A 21,936-nucleotide genomic window follows, 5' to 3' on the forward strand; every position below is an offset into this window, starting at 1 on the left:
TAATTCCTGTTGTGGCATTTGAGAGCCAGATTTAAATTTCTGTAGCTTTTTTGTAATGTCAGGGGCAGATTGAGTGATAAACGTTTTTTAGGAGTGAGAGTAGAAGTAAGCATGATATTTAAGCCACTCCAGGTGAGATTATAGGACTGGGTTAAGTATTGGAGAATCTGATGAAGATGAACCTAACCATTGGCCAATTTGGGAAAGATTGGATAAAGAGAAAGAAATGTGCACCCTAACTTTGCCTTTGGCTCCAGTCATCTTTGGAAGGGAGAATTGCTGGGCGGAGGCAGAGGAGTTAGCCTTGGGCCTAAACTGTAAGCTGGACCAGATAGGTGGGAAGGTGACGGGAGGCATAAGGAGGTGGGTTGTGGGCAGAGGAAGAGGAGGGAGGCTTTTGGGGGCGGGGGATTAGGGCCTGAATTAGAGCCTGGTTTGGACAGGTGAGGAGGAGAAAGATTGGAAGGGTTGATGGACAAGGAAGATTCTGAGTTACTGGCAGAGGCAAGAGTGGTAGACAGAGGAGAGAGAAGGAAAATTTGGGATTGGTTGCATTGAAAGCAGAAATTAGGCCGGGCGCGGTGGCTCAAGCCTGTAATCCCAGCACTTTGGGAGGCTGAGGCGGGTGGATCACGAGGTCAACAGATTGAGACCATCTGGTCAACATGGTGAAACCCCGTCTCTACTAATACAAAAAATTAGCTGGGCACGGTGGCGCGTGTCTGTAATCCCAGCTACTCAGGAGGCTGAGGCAGGAGAATTGCCTGAATCCAGGAGGCGGAGGTTGCGGTGAGCCGAGATCGCGCCATTGCACTCCAGCCTGGGTATCAAGAGCGAAACTCCGTCTCAAAAAAAAAAAAGAAAGCAGAAATTAGGGAGGGATTGGGGTGTAAAAAAATGCTTGGACGTCAGGCATCTTAGACCATTTGCCCATTCATTTGTGAAAATTGTCTAGGTCTCGCAGAATAGAAAAATTGAAAGTGTTGTTTTCTGACCATTTGGAACCGTTGTCTAATATGTACTGGGACCAGTCTGTATGGCAGAAAAAAGGACGTTTAGGTTTCAGATTGGGCTACAGTTGAAGAGGTTTTAGGTTTTTAGGATGCAGGCTAGAGGCGAAGCCTGAGGAATAGAGGGCAGAACACTGCTCATAGCGAAGGAGACAAGTTTTAAGGAAAGAACTAGAGAAAAGACAAGGAGATGGAGTGAGCAGCTACCAGGATTTTCAGTAGGCATTCCTGACTGAGTCCTGGGCTGTCACGTGGGTGAGTGGTCAAAGCAGGCATCCCCGCGAGTGACCAGACACCAAGGGAAGACCGTCTGACCTAGTGGAGTTCACGACTCACATTGCGGATACAGTGTCTCCTTTGCCTCTACTTAGAAGCAGAAGGAGTTAGGCCGGGCGTGGTGGCTCACACCTGTAATCCAAGCACTTTGGAGGCCAAGGCGGGCGGATCACCTGAGGTTGGGAGTTCAAGACCAGCCTGACCAACATGGTGAAACCCCGTCTTTAAATAAATAAATAAAAAATAAAAAAAAATTTAAAAATAAATTTTTTTTTTTAAAAAGCAGAAGGAGTTAAAGGAAAAGAGCAGGGGGGCCAGGGGGTTGGGGGAGAGACTTGTCCCTGAGACGTGTCTCCTTTTCTCTACTTAGAAGGAGAAGGATTTAAAGGAAAAGAGAGGGGGAGAGACTTCTTACCTTCGTTGTTGGGCTGGTCTGATGTGCTGAGGTCACAGGTGGGTCTCTTCACAGAGGAAGAGTAGAGCCAGGGGCTGGTGTCCCACAGAAGTAACCCTGTCCTGGGTTTGAACACCAGATGTTAGGCATGTTCTGAATGACGAGACCACCAAAACAGCCTTTGTGTGAGCAACAAGGCTGTTTATTCACTCGGGTGCAAGTGGGCTGAGTCTGAAAAGAGTGTCAGCGGAGGGTCGTAGGATAAGAGTTGGTTTTTTTTTTTTTTTTTTTTTTTGACGGAGTTTCGCTCTTGTTACCCAGGCTGGAGTGCAATGGCGCGATCTCGGCTCACTGCAACCTCCACCTCCTGGGTTCAGGCAATTCTCCTGCCTCAGCCTCCAGAATAGCTGGGATTACAGGCGCACGCCACCATGCCCAGCTAATTTTTTGTATTTTTAGTAGAGATGGGGTTTCACCATGTTGACCAGGATGGTCTCGATCTCTTGACCTCTTGATCCACACGCCTTGGCCTCCCAAAGTGCTGGGATTATAGGCGTGAGCCACCGCGCCCGGCCAAGAGAGGTTTTATAGGTTGGGGTAGGCAGTGGAAAGTTACAATTCAGCACACTTTTTGCAAGCTGCAAGCCTGGGGAAGGGGCACTGGGTTTGCCGAGGGGAGAGGGTATTGTCACAAGGTCTAGTGTCATAAGGTTGGGTTATCATTTAAGGCAGGAATGGTTGAGGCAAGAACAGTGGCAAAAAGGAAGGTCAGGTAACTAGGCACTGCAGGAATTAGCCATGCTTCTTCTGTGGTTTTCCCTTTACTTCATACTTTCTGGCCCCAGAAGCCCTTCTGGAGGTGTACATGTGGGTCACAGGGGTAACCATAGTGTAGTCCATGGTGCAGCCATTTCAAAGAATCTTGCAGGGAGGATTCTGTATGGTGTCAGTAAGAGGAGAGGGCTGTAGAGCATAAGTAGCGTGGCCTGCACTGGAGACCAAGGTGTGGGATGCAGTGGATTTGCCACCCTAAAGTCTCACCACGCTCTCACGGGCACTGCCTGTGGAGCAGTGCCATCCCCAGCCAGTGCACTGGTGCCTCAGTTACCCAAACCTTCGGGTAAGCAGAAATGATGAACATCTCTAATGAAGGATCATGCAGCTCCCCTTCAGAGGAATATGTATCAGGTAGGCTGGTTTAGTGGAAGGGCTAGTGTACACTTTGCAAGCACACAGAAGTAGGGAACTAAAAAATATGTATATAAGTTAAATTTATACCAGCACTTAATGATTGGTCAAAATACTAATTTGTCTAAAGTATTTTATTACAATGGGAAATCTTAACAATATTTTCTGAAAAGCTTTTAAAGCAAGCAAAACAAATCTAATTTTTCAAAAACTCATCAGTTCATTTGCATGGATAGTAGTAGCTGTTTCAGAGGCACTTGACATGTACAGACAAGCCTGATGCAAACGATAGCTCTATGAGGTGGGTGCCGTTATTATTCCCACTTGTAAGATGAGGACACTGAGACACCAGTCTTTCTTTATGTCCACACAGCTGGCAGGAGCCAGCACTGAGGTGTGAGTATCTGAAGTTAGAGAGGCAACCCAAAATCATCCCTGCCAAAGGGCAGGGTTGGCAGGGGTTAGGAGAACAGTTCAGTCCATGAGATCCCACTGTGGGAACCTGCCACTCCCAGCTTCCCTCTTGTTGTGAGGTTGCCATGGTGGCAGAAGCTTGTGATTCCTACCTAGATGAGTCCAGATTGTCTCAGTCCCTCACGTAGCCCAACACACCCCCATTATCTCAGCAACTCAGTATAGAGAGTTAGAGTGTTCTGGGACTCTTCAGTGTCCCTTCTACCTACCATTTGGGGAGGTCCTGTAGTCACTTAAAGCTCTGTGTTGTAAATTCTGTTTTGGAATTATGTGGAAGGGTTTCCATTTCTGGCAAGCAGTGGGATGAAGTGTGGAGCATTATCTCAGGCACAGGAACCAGCACATGCAAATACTTCACTTGAGACTAAACTAGGAGTGTTTGGGGAACCTCAGGTCTCCATTATGTCTGGGGGGATCAGACAGCAGGAACAGGATTCAGCCCAGGAACGGCAGCCTGAGGATCTGGGTTTCTATGCTGAGAGGTGGGAGCCACTGCAGGTTTGGAGCTAGGAGGGAATGATCTGACTTTGGTCTTAACCAGCTTTGTCTTCACTGTCCAGTGAAGAAGAGACTGAGCGTGAGGATGAGGGAAGGAATACCACTGAGGAGCTGAATGCAACAGTTTAGGTTGGACCAGAGTGGTGGCTGTAGAGGTGGGAGATGTGGATGGATTCTGAATCATTTTCCTTAAAGAGGGACCAACCAGATTTTGGAAGATGAGATAGAAAAGGGGAGGGGTGAGGGATGACCCTGCATTTTTTCATTCTGAGAAGATACAAGGATGCCATCAACTGAGGTGACAAAGTTGGTGGTAGGAGTACCTTTCAGAGGTTATATCTCGAGTGTAGTTTGGCTATGTGAAATCTGCCATGTTCCAAAGCCACGTGAGTGGAGGTGTCAAGTAGACAGCTGGACACATGGCAGCTGGCATGTGGATCAGGATAGAGTTTTGCTTCCAGTTTAGAGGGAGAATCTTTAGGTCATGGTGGCAGTGCCGTCAGAGAGCACAATGTAAGGGCAGGCGCAGCAGGGTGGGGGTAGGGGCCATCTTAGAGGCTAGAAGAGGGAGGGAAGTGTCCTTGGGAGGAAGGGGAATAATAGGGTCAGGCAGGTGGCAAAGTGTTTCAGGGAGAGGGTGGACGTGAGGTGAGGCACTGTAGTAATGGAAGGGAGGTGGCCGTGAGGCCAGAGCCAGTGCTTATTCAGCTCTTTATGTGTCCTCAGGCTTCCGCGGTGGCCCCTGTGGAGTTTCAAGCGAGTGAATTAGCCCAGGGACAGATTGGGTCGGTAGGCAGAATCACTGTGCTTGGGGTAGGTGCCCAGCGGGTGTGGGTTTTGAATGAGTTAAATGTTGAGCAGAAGTCGGAGACTGACCTCAGTAGTACAACAGCAAAGCAGAAAAGTGCTGAGTTCAACTGAGCTCTACCCATGTTTCTGGATTGCTGAGTTCAACTGAGCTCTACCCATGTTTCTGGATTGCTGAGTTCAACTGAGCTCTACCCATGTTTCTGGATTGCTGAGTTCAACTGAGCTCTATCCATGTTTCTGGATTGCTGAATTGACCCATGAAATAGAGCCAGGAGGGGAGGATTTAATAGCTGGATTCAGGTGAAACCATGGCAGTGGGGCCATTGACCAGGAACAGATGTAATCCTGAATGCATTATCCAAGCATTCTCTGGATGCTGTATGTAGATTTGCATGTGGGGAAGCCTGGGCGGTACCTATATAGTGGGTATCCATAGATGTAAAGGAGGCATGGCCAAAAGGGTGATGTGCACGTGTAGATGGAGTGTGAATTCACGGGCCCAGAGCTTTGCTACTGAGGGTTTCTGAGAGAGTGCTGAGCTCAGGTTTGTCTATGAGGCATTATCAGTTGTTCCCAGGGGAGCAGGCTGATAGGAGAAGCCAGGCCATGGTGTTTTGTCTGTCCACTTGCCTGTTCTAGGCTGGACAAAAGGATTAATGGAATATGAGGAGAGAACAGACACCAATCACATCAGGGACTGTTGTCTCATTTGAGTTAGATGTGACAAGGAGTTCCTGGAGAGAGAGGCTGCCCCTAGGCTCAGTTGTCCACCACCTCACACAGGACTGTGTGACCTTTGAGGACTTACTTGTGTGCGTCTCTTAGGAGGAATGGGAGCTGCTTGATGAGGCTCAGAGACTCTTCTATGATGAAATAATGGTTTCTGTGCTTTGCATTTGTAGTCTCCCTAGGTAGGGCCCCAGTGTCCCATTTTTGTGGGCTGGGCTCTGCTCTTCCTTTCTGCCCTAGGGATTACTCTTGCCTTTCCATGGCTAGACCATGGGCACTGCTGTCTTCTCTGATTCCCTCACATAGGTCCTCTGGTGCCAAGGCTCAGCTAGATGCATTGCCTCCTCTGTTCCCTGTGTCCCTCAGCTCCTGCTGCCCTGAAGCCTTGCCAGGAATGGTTTAGGGGTCAGGGGTCCTAAGGTAAACCGCTGAATCCTGCTTGGCCTTTCCCTGGCCAGGTGACTGTCCACACTCATGACACCTCCAGACTCCACCCCCTTCCTCTAATTGCAATTTCTTTGAGTCTGCTTGTGTGTCATCAGTTTAAGTCATCATGGTCACCACTTGTGGGCCCACTGCACTGTTCCTACAGGACAGTTTTCTGAGGTTCATTTTGTAGTTTGTCTTCTTGTGATTTTGCATGGGTGGGCTATTCTGAGCTGTGCTTTCTCATTTAGCCTGTTTCATCTTTCCCCTGTCTATGCTTTGTATCTTCCAGATCCTCTGTGGTTGCTGAATTGTAACAAGAGAGAGCACTCCGGGTACCTAACTCAAGAGGGGATGACTCTAGTCACAGCAGGAGGGGCTTGGGCAGGCCCTGGTGAGTGGGAGCTGAGGCTGAGGGAGGGCATAACCTCAGGGCTGGGTTCCTGTACTTCCAGAAACCTATGTTGTGCCCATCACTGGTGCCAAGGCCAGAGGCCCTAACTTATTTCTACCTTTTTTTCCCCATTTTGTACACTCTTGTCATTTCTAATCTGACTTCTCACCCGGGCTGTTCTCCCCCACTCTCTATCAGAGGGGCTCTAGTAGAGCAATAGCTTTCTCTGCAGTGCTGTCCAGTATTGGACTACACTGAAACACTAATGTGTCATAAGATGCACACACATCCTGAAATAGTCCCTGAACACATTACTCACTTTTAATCACATTTTCCTGGGCCTGGACACACATTTCTGCATAGCAGTCTCCTGTCATCCACAGTTAGCCAAGGTCCAGCTGAAAGTCACTGCAGAGGATTAAGTTGGAGACCTTGCACTTCCTGCACTATAGCACATCTTTGTGTCTTTGTTTCTTGTGAGGCCATCTCCATTCTGTGACCTTAGATTCCAGTACTGTACAGCAGCCCTTTCTTCAACCTGATCGTAGCTCTGTTCCACCAGGAAACTTAGGTGCTCAGTCCTGGGTACACCAGACACTCATTTGTGATGGAATTGCCCCACTCACCATAGTCACCACGTACATCAATAGTACTTTTCTGCCCTTAGGTTGTTGGCATGGAGTGAAGGATGAAGAGGCATCTTCTGAACAGAGCCATGCTAATATGTCACATGTTAATACTTCCAAGGCAGGTTCACCCACACAGATGGCTCACTTTTGTGACATATGTTACCCTATCTTGAAAGATATTTTGCACCTGGAGGAACACCAGGGTACACACCATGGACTGAAAATTCACACATGTGAGGCTTGTGGGAGACTGTTTGGGTTCAGTGCAAACCTTCACCAGAACCAGAAGTGTTACAGTATAGAGAAACCCTTAAGAAGGGATGAAGGTGAGGCCTCATTTGTGAAGAACTGCACATTTAGCAAAGAACCTCACCCGTCAGAAAAGCCCTTTGCCTGTAAGGAGGAGCAGAAAAACTTCCAGGCTACTTTGGGTGCTTGCCAACAAAAGGCCACCCGAAGCAAGAGGAAGACACACAGGAGCACAGAGAGTGGGGATGCATTTCATGGTGAGCAAATGCATTACAAGTGCAGTGAATGTGGGAAGGCTTTCCGCCGCAAAGACACACTTGTCCAGCACCAGAGAATCCATAGTGGAGAGAAGCCTTATGAATGCAATGAATGTGGAAAAGCCTTCTGCCGCAAAGCTACACTTGTCCAGCACCAGACAATCCATACTGGAGAAAGGCCTTATGAATGCACTGAATGTGAAAAAACCTTCAGCCGCAAAGCTACACTTGTCCAGCACCAGAGAATCCATAGTGGAGAAAGGCCTTATGAGTGCAGTGAATGTGGAAAAACCTTCAGTCAAAAAGACAACCTTACTCAGCACAAGAGAATCCACACTGGAGAAATGCCTTATAAGTGCAATGAATGTGGGAAATATTTTAGCCATCACTCCAATCTTATTGTACACCAGAGAGTTCACACTGGAGCAAGGCCTTATAAGTGCAGTGATTGTGGGAAAGTCTTCAGACACCAATCTACACTTGTTCAACATGAGAGTATTCATACTGAGTCAAAGCGTTTTGAGTGCATTGAATGTGGGAAATTCTTTAGTCGAAGTTTTGAGTTTATTGCACACCAGAGGGTTCACACCGGTGAAAGGCCTTTTGTATGCAGTAAATGTGGGAAAGACTTTATCAGAACCTCCCACCTTGTTCGGCACCAAAGACTTCACACTGGAGAAAGGCAGTGAATGTGGGAAGGCCTACAGCTTAAGCCTTCGCCTCAGTCGGCACCAGAAAGTTCACACTGCAGGCAGGCTCTAGGAGTGCTTTGAATACAACAGAACTCATCAGTCAGATGTTGAACTTCATATATCTGAACATTGACTCAAGGGAGATACCTTATGGTGCCAGGTATGTAGGAAGCTTCTAGGGATATGTTGCACTTTCTGACCTTCTCAGGTCTTTTGCTGGAGTTACGTCACTGTCAATGCCTGTGGCTAAAACAATCTTAACTCTACCAGCTTACATACCCCTGCACCAGGGAAGGCAGGGTTTTATATTCTCCGGTCCCTGGAGAAAATCATGAAATGCCTGAGTTCATTGGGGGTCCTCATTCCCTTCTGTGTGACAGGTATAGATACGGACATGACCCATCTTTAGCCAAGAAGATCTGAGCTGTATCTGTTGGTGGCTTATTCAAAAGGTTTGCTTTCTTCATGGATAGTCTTGGTGTCACATACTTGTAATGAATTTTTCCAGCCTCCAAGTCACCTGTCCTGGGAAAGTACTTGCCTCATGTTGCTCTGGTTTGCGATAATAAAGGCCTTACAGTTTAAGCTACCTTTAATCTTAGGGGTTCTTTTCACTGGAGTGGATTGAGACCAGGCCCTGCCAAACTGAAGACAGCCTTTGTGGGGGCCTCCAACTCTGTGCCTCAAATGGGACAGGGGGTTGAGGGAGAACAGTTCTCAGTCCAGTTTTGGACTGGACTAACTTAACTTCCATAGCTGACTAAGCTTGTTAAGTGACAATTCAGATCTTTGTAGGCCTGATTTGTCCGGATTTTAGAGTTGTTTGAGAGCCCATGTGCCACCTTGAGGAGGGTGCTGCTGCTGTGACAGCCTGCAGTGTTTTGAAACAGCATGGATTAGTTTCTTGTTTCTAGCATATGCCCATGTTCCCCAACACTGTTGAGGGAAACCTATTCCTCAGGACCTGCTGAGTGGCCATGTTTTCTGAAGACCGGAATCTGGTACACAGGCCACTTGGTAAGATCTAAAGCATCCAGTATGGAAACAAAATTGATAAATATTAGGTGTGAATGATTGGGCTTGGGGAGATCGAGGCAAACTAGAGGGTAAGTGACCATTGTAAACACATCACAGACAGCCCAGGCACTATGGCTGAATGGGATCAGGGTATCCAGAAATCTCAGGATCTCCAGTACTGTGTTATTGTTATGGACAAGGTCCCTGGAGTAGCAATGAATGTGTTTTCCTAGATTCCTGTACCCCCCTGGGCTCTATACCTAGTGTCTTTGCTGCTTTAGGGTCTTTGTTGCACATTCACCAACCCTGGGAGTAAAGAGGTGTGATGGGCCAGGAAGTACCTTCTGTGACCAGCTAGAGTTTCTGGTGACTCTGAGTAATACCTGGAGGGACAACTAAAGAAAACATTTAGAAAGCGCTATCGGAATGTTGTTTAGGTGAACATGGATGCTGTAGTATTCATGCTTATTCATGGTTCTAATAAATGTTCAATAAACACCTACTATATCTCAGGCACTGTCTTAACTGCATGAGACACTTACAAAACAAGAGACAGACCCCAGTAGCTTACATTGCACTCAAGAAAGAGGAGGAAATATGAAAAAAAAAATCCTGAATTATATGGAGTCTTAGATTGTGGCAGACATAATGGATAAAAGAGAAGGTGAAGGCACTGAGACGTGCTGGAATGGTATGTAATATTACATAGCCACGAAAGGCCAATTTGTGGATGGTTCCTTATTGGAAAAGGACATGGAGAGTTCAATGCCTCTGAAATAAAATTTCAGTGTTTCTCAGAATTTCCCTAGAAATCTGAAGTACAGTGTGCCATGCAGGGCCACAGGAGGAACAGGTTTTAGTGTGAAGGAAGAGGCAAGAGCTAGGGGAAAGCCTAGACCAGATCCTTTATTGTGTTTTCCATGGGAAAGGCAAGGCAGATCAGAGCCGACATCTGAGTACCTTGGTACCTTCAGTACCTTGGCCAGTGCTACACAGCCTGTAAGTTGCAGGGGTAGGATTTGATATCTGGCTCGAGTGGGACTCCAAATGCTACATTAAAGAAGCAAAGACCAGCAGCCTTCTAGGGAATGGGCTAATGGAGGAGGAAGGGCATGAGCAGGATTTACCCTTGGGGAACACAGATGGTAGAGGAAATGACTTGGTGGCATCCCAACTTAGGCATAGAATAAACAGCCACAAACATAATAAAAATAAATGTGAAAGCCACACAATAATTTGATCAAAAAAAAAAAAAAAAAGCAAGAGGGCCGGGCGCAGTGGCTCACGCCCGTAATCCCACCACTTCGGGAGGCCGAGGCGGGTGGATCACGAGGTCAAGAGATCAAGACCATCCTGGTCAACATGGTGAAACCCCGTCTCTACTAAAAATACAAAAATTAGCTGGGCATGGTGGCGCGTGCCTGTAATCCCAGCTACTCAGGAGGCTGAGGCAGGAGAATTGCCTGAACCCAGGAGGCGGAGGTTGCGGTGAGCCGAGATCGCGCCATTGCACTCCAGCCTGGGTAACAAGAGCGAAACTCCGTCTCAAAAAAAAAAAGCAAGAACAAGAACAAATCAAGTCTCCATGTCATTTAGTATTGCTCTCATTATTATTTCTTTTCTCCTTCTAATTTTTGGATTTTTAAAATACTCTTTGAGTTCCTTGAGGTGCATCATTATTTTGTGGGTTTCTCTTGAGATCTTTTTATTTTTTTGATGTGTTTATTGCTATAAACGTCCCTGTTAGGCTTGCTTTTGCTGAACCCACAGGTTTGGGTATGTTATGTTTCCATTTTCATTTAATAATTTCTTTCATTTCCACCTTAATTTCTTTATTGACCCAGTGGTTGTTAAGAAGCATGTTTAATTTGCATTTATTTGTATAGTTTCCAAAGTTGTTCTTGGCATTGATTTCCAGTTTTATTCCATTGTGGTCTGAGATGTTTGATAAGATTTTTGTATTTTTATGTTTTTTGAGGACTGGTTTGTGGCCTAACATATGATATATCTGGGAGAACGTTCCCTGTGCTGAGATGAAGAACATCTATTCTGCAATGATTGGATAAAATGTTCTATAAATTTATGTTAAGTCATCTTGGTCTAAAGTGCTGTGTAAATCTAATGTTACTGATAGTTCCGTCTAGATGATCTGTTGTAATGCTGAGATTAGGGTGTTGAAGTTCCCATTCCTATTGTATTGGAGTCTGCCTCTCTCTTTAGATTTAGTAATATTGTTGTATGAATCTGAATGTTCCAGTGTTGGATGCATATATATTTAGAATTCTTACATTCTCTCACTATTTTTTCGTTATCTATAATGACCTTCCTTGTCCTTTTTAAATTGTTCTTTACTTACTTAAAGTCTGTTTTATTAAGTATAGTTACTCCTGCTTGCTTTTGGTTTCTCTTTGTATAGAATACCTTTTTACAGCCCTTTACTCTGTCTATATGTGTCTTCACAAGTTAAGTTTTTCTTGTAAGCAGCATATAGTTGGATCATTAAAAAAATCAATTCAGCCAGTCTCTATCATTTAAGTGCATAATTTATTTACATTCAACATTATGACTGATATGTGAGTTTTTGCTCCTGTTTTATTTTTTGTATATTCTTTTTTCCTTTATGTCTTATTGTTTGTCGTTGTTGTTTGGTAGTTTACTGTAATGCTACCATTTGTGTCTTTTCTATTCCTCATTTGTGTATTTGCTTTACCAGTGAGTCCAGTGTTTTCATCATGAGAAATGTCAACCTTTTGTTTCCAGGTTTAGGACTCCCTTGAGCATTTTTTGTTGGATTGGTGCAGTAGTAATGAATTCCCTCAGCTTTTGCCTGTCTGGGGATGATTTTCTCCTTCATTTATGAAGGATAATTTTTACTGGATATAATATCCTTGCCTGGCAGGTTTTTTTTCCTTCCAGCACTTTGAATATATCATCCTATTCTTTCTTGGCCTGTAAGGTCTCTGCTGGGAAATTTGCTGTTGGTCTCACAGGAATTCCTTCCTGGATGACTAGGCACCATTCTCCTGCTGTATTTGGAGTTTTCTCTGTCTTGGACTTTATTTTTTTATTTTTATTTTTATTTATTTATTTATTTTTTGAGACGGAGTTTCGCTCTTGTTACCCAGGCTGGAGTGCAATGGCGCGATCTCGGCTCACCGCAGCCTCCACCTCCTGGGTTCAGGCAATTCTCCTGCCTCAGCCTCCTGAGTAGCTGGGATTACAGGCACGTGCCACCATGCCCAGCTAATTTTTTGTATTTTTAGAGATGGGGTTTCACCATGTTGACCAGGATGGTCTCGATCTCTTGACCTCGTGATCCACCCGCCTCAGCCTCCCAAAGTGCTGGGATTACAGCCGTGAGCCACCGCGCCCGGCCTTGTCTTTGACTTTAGAGGGCTTATAGTGTGATAGTGGTGAAGACTTTTTTTTTGCACTGTATCTTTTTAGGAATCTCTGGGCCTCCTGTATGTGGTTATCTGAATCTCTTGCTAGACTTGAGAATTTTTCATCTGTTACTTAATTAAATACGTTTTCTAACACTTCCGCTTTGTCTTCACTTTTTGGGACCCCCATTATCTAAATATATGGTAGCCTTACGGTGTCCCATATTTCACAAGGGTTTGTTCACTCTTATTTTTAAATTTTTATCTGACTGTGTTATATCAAAAGATCTGCCTTCAAGTTATGGAATTCTTTCTTCTCTTGATCCTAGTTTATTGTTTAAGCTTTCAAATGTATTTTGTATTTCATTCAATGAATTCTTCAGCTCCAGAAATTGGTTTTTATATGATATTTATATCTTTGGTAAATTTCTCATTCATATCCTGAATTGATTTTCTGATTTATTTGTATTGTTTTTTCAGAACTGTCTTGTATCTTTAGCACAAGTTTCCTTGGTATAAAAAATTTTTTTTTTTTCCCCCTAGGACTTTGTGTATTGTCTTTTGATTTTTGTCACTTTTTCTTACTTGTTTTCCTGTATTCTTACTTTGATATCTGCACATCTAGTATAACACTTTTTTAAATTTTTTGAATTTGCTTACATACAAGAGGACTTTTTCCTGAAGATGTACCCATGGTGTTGTTTGGTTAGAGCACTTTAGCTTTGATTCTGGGTACATGCTATTGTGTAGCCTCTGTAAGATTTTGTCTGTAGACAGTGTCAGTGGTATCTATAATTTCCATTGTGGCTTAGGGTGTGGTTCTTAGTGGAAACTCTGATGATCTGTCTCCACGGTCCTGTTGGTCTTCCTGCTAAATACTGCTTTCCAGTCCCTTCTGCTCCGTGCCCCAGTATTCAGCTGTCACTACAGAATTAGTTGAGAGACTCTGAAGAAGAAAGGAGAATCTCCACTGTGGCTTTTCCACCCCAACTACCTTCCGTATTACCTTAGCCCCAAATGATCCTCCTGGTGCTTCTGGGTAGAATGCAAATCATTGAAACAATGGCTGATAATCTCCAAAGAATCCCTAGTCTCTAGAAACCACCCTCTATCAACTATTCCTGAAACTAGCTAGACACGGCCTGATCCCTCCTGTAAAGTTCCTGTCATACTCCCTGGTCTGATAACTGCTTTCCAGTCTTCTCTGCAGGCATTTCCAATTAAAGGTGTCTGCTAAAGAGGCTCTGGCTGATTGCCTCCCCCCAGGAGGTCTTGTGTCTTTACGTTCAATCATAAGTGTATGTGAGTCTCCAGGTTGTGCCAAGGTGTGCACCCAACTCCCTTTTCTGATTCCCATCAGTGCATCATAAAACCAGTAGTGACCAGAGAAGGGGGTTGTCTCTGCAGGCTAGGCTACATCCACCTCATCGCACATGGTCCACAGGGACTACATGAGTGTGCATGTGTGGCCCCTCACGCCAGATGATGGGGTACTTGATTACATGAGTATTTCTGCTGTGGTGTGTCAGTAGCTGTGTCCTGTCTTACAGGTTCTTTGTGTTATTGTTTATGCCAGTTGTGTGTGTCTCCTGTCAAACATCTTTTCCATTGTGGATGTGTCATATATATGCAGGGATCCAGGCTGTGTTGAGGGGTATGAATATTGCATAGCTGTCACAGTGTTCTTAGTGTGTATCTGGGGCATCCACAGGTTGGGCTGAGATACACAATAAGCCATATTAGGCTGTGGCAAATGCTAATGAACAAACATCTGAGCAGCTTCAATGGAGGAATAATAAAGATAAAAAAGAAAAGCCATGCCTGTAGGTTATAGAAGAGACTATGAGATACACTAAAAGTCACATGGATACATTTTGGATCCTCAATGCAACAAATCTGCCTTAAATAACAAACATATTTTTGAGACAATTGAGTACTGATAACAGATTTATAAAGTTTTACAATTTTTTTATTTTGTGTGCTGAAGTCATTGGAGTTATAAAAAAACACATTGGAAATGCATACTGAAGAGCATATGGATTAAATGACGTGATACCTCGATTATAAGTAAAACAACCCAGTAACACATTTGGAGATAGATGAAACAAGAACAGGTATGAAATGTTCAGTAATAAGGATCATAATCATTTTATCATTACTGGTCATTGAAAATGGTCATGGGGTTTCATAACACCTTCCATTTGTTCACGTTTGAAAATATCCATTAAGAAGTATACTGTATGTTTGTATCAATCATTTCACATGTTAAGATGGATAAATTAAAAGGGCAGAAATAATTTTTTGGTTTCAAAAGTTTAAGCTTGTATCTAAATATCAAACTATACTTTAAATATACCACTTTATTTAAATGTCCATTAACAGATGAATGGATAAACAATTAGTGGTATATCCATAGAACAGACTATTTACTCGGCAATAAAAAGAATGAACTATTCAAATAAACATCACTGAAAAATCTCAAAATAATTATGCAGTGTGAAGAACCTTAGAATTTTTTTTTTTTTTTTTGAAGGTCAATGCTTTGTGATTACAACGACATAAAATTTTAGGAAATGTGCCAGGCATGATGGCACATGCCTGTAGTCCCAGCTACTCGGGAGGCTGAGGTGGGAGGATCCCTTGAGCCCAGGAGTTCTGGGCTGTAGTGCGCTATGCCAATCGAGTGGCCACGCTAAGTTCGGCATCAATATGGTGACCTCCCGGGAGCAGGAGACCACCAAGTTGCCTAAGGAGGGGTGAACCGGCCTAGGTCAGAAACGGAGTAGGTCAAAATTCCCATGCTGATCAGTAGTGGGATCGTGTCTGTGAATAGCCACTGCACTCCAGCCTGGGCAGCATAGCGAGACCCCGTCTCTTTAAAAAAAAAAAATTTAGGAAATGCAAACATTTGTTTACATTATGTTAAAAGAAGAATAAAAAGAAAAAAAAGATGAAGGCCGGGCGCGGTGGCTCACGCCTATAATCCCAGCACTTTGGGAGGCTGAGGCAGGTGGATCACGAGGTCAAGAGATAGAGACCATCCTGGTCAACGAGGTGAAACCCCGTCTCTACTAAAAATACAAAAAAAATAGCTGGGTACGGTGGCACGTGCCTGTAATCCCAGCCACTCAGGAGGCTGAGGCAGGAGAATTGCCTGAACCCAGGAGGCGGAGGTTGCGGTGAGCCGAGATCGCGCCATTGCACTCCAGCCTGGGTAACAAGAGTGAAACTCCGTCTCAAAAAAAAAAAAAAAAAGAAAGAAAGAAAAAGAGGAAATGCAAACAAAGTGAAAGTAAATAAATACCTGGAGGGCTGGGGAGGTCAGAGACAGGATAGATTATAGAAGGGTACAGGATAATTATGAAGATGATGAACTTGTTCATTGTCATAGTAGTTTCATAAGTTTATATATATATGCCCCACGTTTTGCACTTTATGTGCAGTTTTTTGCAGGCTAATTGAACCTCAAAAGTTCTTAAAAATGCAGGTGGTTTAAAATAAGTCTAGATTATCCCACTCTTGAGAAAACCAGAAAGTCTGACAACCCTGTATTTACTCCATCATCTCTCTCTTGTTGCCCTGGAAATAAGTCCTGCATCAGTAGCGGAAAATACTGGTGACCAAAGATGATCATTTCTTAGTCAACAGGAATGCTGGCTGGTCACAAAACCCATATTCCTAAACTAAAGGCATCTGCCGTCGTTTTCTTGACAATGCAGCAGTGACCTTATGGTGAAATGCAGAGGTTATAGGAGTCCACAAAACTTTCAGTTCATTAGCTCTGACAGTTACCTCATCTGTAGAAAATACAGGTACAGAGGTCCTAAGAACGTCTCTCCTTCCTCCTCCTGCACAGCCATAGTCACTGAAATATTTGTGGATGCACTTTTAGAAGAGGGGTGTTCCCTCTAGTTTACTGCAGTCTCCTCCACTGCTTATTAATGCAAAGTATCTGTAGAAATTACAGTTTGCTTTGGCACCTGTAGTCTTACAAATAGCCAACTGGGCCGGTCGCGGTGGCTCATGCCTGTAATCCCAGCACTTTTGGAGGCTGAGGCGGGTGGATCACAAGGACAAGAGTTCAAGACCAGCCTGGCCAACATGATGAAACCCTGTCTGTACTAAAAATACAAAAAATTAGCTGGGTGTGGTGGCAGGCGCCTGTAGTTCCAACTACTCGGGAGGCTGAGGCAGGAGAATCACTTGAACCCAGGAGGCGGAGGTCATAGTGAGTCGAGATCACGTCACTGTACTCCATCCTGGGTGACAGAGTGAGACTCTGCCTCAAAAAAAAAAAAAAAAAAAAATAGCCAACTGAATTCTGGAAATCCGGACACACGTCTGTTGCAGGACGTGAGAAATAGCTTCTTTTTAACAATGTTGGGCATTATGTGACATCCTATGAAAACACACCAACGCATGCTTCTCCCAGAATCACTGTAGGTTGTCAGAACAATTATACCCTCCTCAGGGTGATCTTTGGGACTAGAAAAAAATCCTGGTATCAGGGCCTCAAACTAGGACCACAAGCCCCTGCAGTCTTTTCTACAAAGCCATCTGCAGAGTGTGACTGCTTCTGATACCCCATATGTTGTTACAGCACCAATTCAATTTTCCAAACTAAGTGGGTGTCCTACAACTCAATTCTGACACTACCCAGTTAGCACAGAGCCCATATAGGTCCACCCAACCTTCAGCAGTTCCGGATCAAATCTTTGTTTAAATCCCATCAAGTTTTACTATACACATTCCATTTCCCAATAATCTTCTAAAGACTTTCCACTTTGGCTATGTCCTCACCCAAAAAAAAAAAGACTTTTCACTGTTGAAACCTACTAGATTTAAAGCCACGTGCGAAGGGAAAAAAATATCCTGGGTCCAACAGAGAGCAAGTCTAAGACCTCTCTGGTCAATGAGAAGGTAGTCCATGTGAGAGGAGGACAGACCCAAGAAACTACTGAAATCCTGCTGCACTTGAAAGTCAACGTCTCTTGACTTTGCTCCCCCTACCCTGCCCCCTTCTCTCCCTATTATGTTAATTAGTAGTGTTGTTATCCATAAGACCCACACAGGGAACCTGAGACAAATCCAATAAGGCCTCTCAGACTGGTCAATTTTGTAGCAGTTGAGATTACAATGGGTACCCATGCAAAGGGGACCTTTTTCATCACAGCATTTGCCATAATCTGAGAAACAGACATTTTCAGTGGGTGAATATCCTGGTCATCATAAAGCCAGTCCTACAGGCCCTGCATAGAAAGTGAATCAGCTGCTTCTACTGGGGTATTCCACTTCGCATTTATAGGGGAGTCTGAAGTGTCCCTTCTCAGAGTAAACATACTTGACAGTGACTTACGCAGTTCAGCAGCAGGTCGTTGCCACATAAATAAACCACTGTATGTGTGGATCATGTGTAGCCATCTGCAGTGTGATGTGAAACTCCCTGTGATTGTTCAAGTTAGCTGTGGGTCCAATATCAAGCCAAACCTGTTTTTCCATTCTGCAGCATTCAAAGCCAAAGATACCATTCCTAATTTAGTCACTCTCACACTTGATTTTAGTAAAGGTTCTTCAAACTGATGATACTGTTCTAAACAACAAGACAACCCCTTCTCATTGTACCCTCTGGTTTCAGTGGTTTCTTGGTGGTGTTCTTCCTTCTCATGGACTACCTTCTCGTTACCAGTTAGGTCTTAGAGATGCTCTCTGTTATCCCAGTATATTTTTTCCCTTTGTGGGTGGCTCTGAACCTAGTAGCCAAAGCTCAGACAAATGAAAATCTGAGCTTGGTCAAGCATCATGGTCTGACTTCGCACTCTTTTTATATTTTAGCTATTTTGGCTGGGCACAGTAACTCATGCCTGTAATCCCAGCACTTTGGGAGCCCAAGGTGGGAGAATCACCTAAGGTCGGGAGTTTGAGACCAGCCTGACCAACATTGAAAAACCCCGTCTACTAAAAATACAAAATAAGCCAGATGTGGTGGCACGTGTCTGTAATCCCAGCTACTCAGGAGGCTGAGGCAGGAGAATCACTTGAACCCTGGAGATGGAGGTTGCAGTGAGCTGAGATTGTGTCATTGCACTCCAGCCTGGGCAACAAGAGTGAAACTCTGTATCAAAAAAAAAAAAAATTAGCTATTTTGAGTAACAATAAATACAGGACTATATGTTTGGCAGGTTTCGTTTGCATTTCCTTACATATCCAACGAGCCATCTACTTGGAAGTTGGATCTATAACCATTTCTAAAATCTACTGGTAATTTTTGCCTTTAGTAACTGATCACAGGGAAGATTCAGTTTCATACCATGGATAATTAGATGGCTATTCAGGAACTAAAGGTTCCTCATTTCCCCTGTCATCCTTTCTCTTTCAAAACCAAGTTTCTATGAGTCAGGGCCCTTCTACAAATTCCCACATTTTCTGATACCAAATGTGTTTTTTTCTGACACCAAATTTGCCATTTCTACATCAATTCTCTGACAAAAATTGGGTAACCTACAAATTTAATTCAGTTCTGGCACTAATTACCCAGTAGCACAGACCTCACAAGGTTAAGAATTTAATCCCACAGGACTGTCCTCACTTCAGATACCAGCTGCAGATGAGGTCCCCATGCTACCTACACTTCTGCCAGGTGAGCTACAAATTGTTCTCATGATCCACCGCCAACCCCCACCAAGTCTAGTAATTTGTTGGAATAACTCACAGAACTCGAAACTGCTATTTTTACTCTTAGCTTTTTATAAAAGAATACAAGGTGAGGTCAGGGAGAATCCCGTATTTAGAAGCCCTTGCTTCCATAGAGTTGGTATGTAATCCCCTTCTAGTACATGGATATGCTCAGCAACCCAGCAGCTTCCCAAACCGTGAGTTTAAGGGTTTTTAATTCAGGCTTTATTATGTAGACTTAATTGACTAAATCATTGGTTACTTGTGGTTGAACTCACTCTTCAGTACCTTTCCTTACTCCAAGGTTGGAAAGACATCATATTGTTCCCTCAGAGGCACATAAAGCTGAGGCTCTCAAAAAAGCTGCTCGCCCCTTCACACTGGCGGAACCTAGTTATACTTTCAACCCACCACATACAGTGAATAGAACTGATTTTTTTTTTTCTAAGACGGAGTCTCACTCTGTCACCAGGCTGGAGTGCAGTGGCGTTATCTCGGCTCATTGCAACTTCTGCTTCCTGGGTTCAAGTGATTCCCCCACCTCAGCCTCCCTGGTAGCTGAGATTACAGGCGTGCACCATCACAACTGGCTAATTTTTGTATTTTTAGTAGAAACGGGGTTTCACCATGTTGGCCACAATGGTCTCAATCTCCTGATCTCATGTTCCACCCGCCTTGGCCTCCCAAAGTGCTGGGATTACAGATGTGAGCCACTGCTCCTAGCCAAGAACTCTTAAGATTAAACATGACTTAGGCCAGGTGCCTGGCCAAGACAGTGAAACTGGTCTCTACTAAAAATACAAAACTTAGCCGGGCGTGGTGATGGGTACCTATAATCCCAGCTACTTGGGAGGCTGAGGCAGGAAATTGCTTGAACCCAGGAGGCAGAGGTTACAGTGAGCCAAGATCGCACCACCACACTCCAGCCTGGGTGTCAGAGTGAGATTCCATCTCAAAAAAAAAAAAAAAGGTTAAACATGACTTAATAAGATTTTTATTACTGCACAGACCAGAACAATGCGAGGCACGGTTTGTTGGTCTGTGACTTGGAGGCTAGAAAATCCATAAAAAAAATACCATGTGAGATAAACAATACCATGAAGAAGGTAACATTTTCTAAGCTACCCGGAGTACCTTGACTAGGTCCTTTGGGCCAAAACTAGTGAGAGAGAAGAGAGTGAGAGTCCACTGAGGGATCAAACTATGATGTCCTCCAGACAATGGGAGAGAGAGCACAAACATTAGTCTTCTCCAAGCATGCTCTGGTGACTGGTGTGTGGACCTGCCAGGTGATACAGGTAAGATGGCTTCTGCGACAGAACCTGGCAATCACATAATTCTGGCAAGAGTCCTGGACAGGTCAAAGGGCAGAATGCAACTCCTGAAAATGTCTCACATACCTGGAATTAATGGAGAATCTCCTGATAATGGATGTTCAGATGTATGAAGTTCAAATTCACGCAGATGACTCCATCACAAAGGCTGTCTAGTGCTTTTGACAAATTGACAAAAAGGTGCACATTCCCAGAAGGCCTAAAGCCATTCTCGTGTGGAATTTCTTGTGTTGAATAAGGCCATATCTTTGGCTAAAAGCTTTTATACATTCACTAAATTCATGAAAATATCTGGGTTGTAAAGTTTTTGGCGTTGAATTAGAGTAGACTGCAAACTGGATTGGCTGTATTGATGAAGCCTTTATTTGGTTTGGTTTATGGTGTGGAATCAGGCTGTGGTTTGGCTAAAGAATTTCCCACATTCATATTGGTAAGGCCTTGATGCAGTAAGAGTTCTCTGGTGTTGAACAAAGCTTGAGCTCCGTGTAAACAATTTCCCACATTTGGCCGGGCGCGGTGGCTCACGCCTATAATCCCAGCACTTTGGGAGGCCGAGGCAGGTGGATCACAAGGTCAAGAGATCGAGACCATCCTGGTCAACATGGTGAAACCCTGTCTCTACTAAAAATACAAAAATTAGCTGGGCATGGTGGTGCGTGCCTGTAGTCCCAGCTACTTGGGAGGCTGAGGGAGGAGAATTGCTTGAACCCAGGAGGCAGAGGTTGCGGTGAGCCGAGATCGTGCCATTGCACTCCAGCCTGGGTAACAAGAGCGAAACTCCGTCTCAAAAAAAAAGAAAAAAAAAAAAAAAGAATTTCCCACATTTGGTACATTTATAAGATCTTGCTCCATGTGAATTCTCTGGTGCCAAACAAGTTTGGGTTTGTACCTGAAAGTTTCCCCACATTCAATACACTCTTTTGGCCTTTCTCCAGTGTGAGTACACTGGTGCTAATTTATATTTTAACCTGAAGGCCTTCCCACATTCACTGCACTCAAAAGCCTCTCTCCATTGTGGACTGTCTCGTGCTGAACAAATGTGTGCTTGTAGCTGAAGGCATTCCCACATTCTCTGCACTCACACCGTCCTTCTCCAGTGTGGATTCTCTGGTGCTGAGCAAGCGTATGTTTGTGATGGAAGGCTTTCCCACATTCACATTTGTCACTCTGAAAGGCCTCTTCACACTCAGTACACCACAGTGTGGCTTCACTTCTTTGGCAGTGACCTGGTGCTGAGGAAAGCCCTCATAAGCCAGGGAGCCCTTCCCAACCTCTCCACACGTGAAGGGCTTTCCTGACGCATAGATTCTGTAGCTCTTCCCAAAGGAGGCCCTGTCCACGTCTTGGCTGTAAAATTTCTCTCCACTGTGCTCTCTCTGGTGTTGGTAAAGATTTGCACTGAAATGGAATTGTTTCTCACATGCCCCACATGTGTACATTTTCTGCCCACTATGTATTCCTTGGCGCTCTGCCTGGTGTAGAACATCTTCCGTAATACGGACAC

The 21,936-nt window shown here is 44.4% G+C and overlaps 1 protein-coding gene across 1 annotated transcript in view; it reads left to right on the top strand.

The window, feature by feature from the left end:
• The window catches only part of ZSCAN4 (zinc finger and SCAN domain containing 4), a 103,203-nt gene that overhangs the window by 37,054 nt on the left and 44,213 nt on the right, over window positions 1-21,936 (top strand). The window contains exons 2-3 of the mRNA XM_021668177.2: window positions 6,098-6,199; window positions 6,867-11,559. Of these exons, the coding sequence (XP_021523852.2) occupies window positions 6,098-6,199; window positions 6,867-8,023 (1,259 nt within the window). The 3' untranslated portion in view covers window positions 8,024-11,559. Of the gene's footprint in view, window positions 1-6,097; window positions 6,200-6,866 lie in introns of the transcript that reaches the window.

Source organism: Aotus nancymaae, unplaced genomic scaffold, assembly GCF_030222135.1.
Source record: "Aotus nancymaae isolate 86718 unplaced genomic scaffold, 86718_ANA_hifiasm-v0.15.2.pri h1tg000069l, whole genome shotgun sequence".
Classification (NCBI taxonomy): Eukaryota; Metazoa; Chordata; class Mammalia; order Primates; family Aotidae; genus Aotus; species Aotus nancymaae.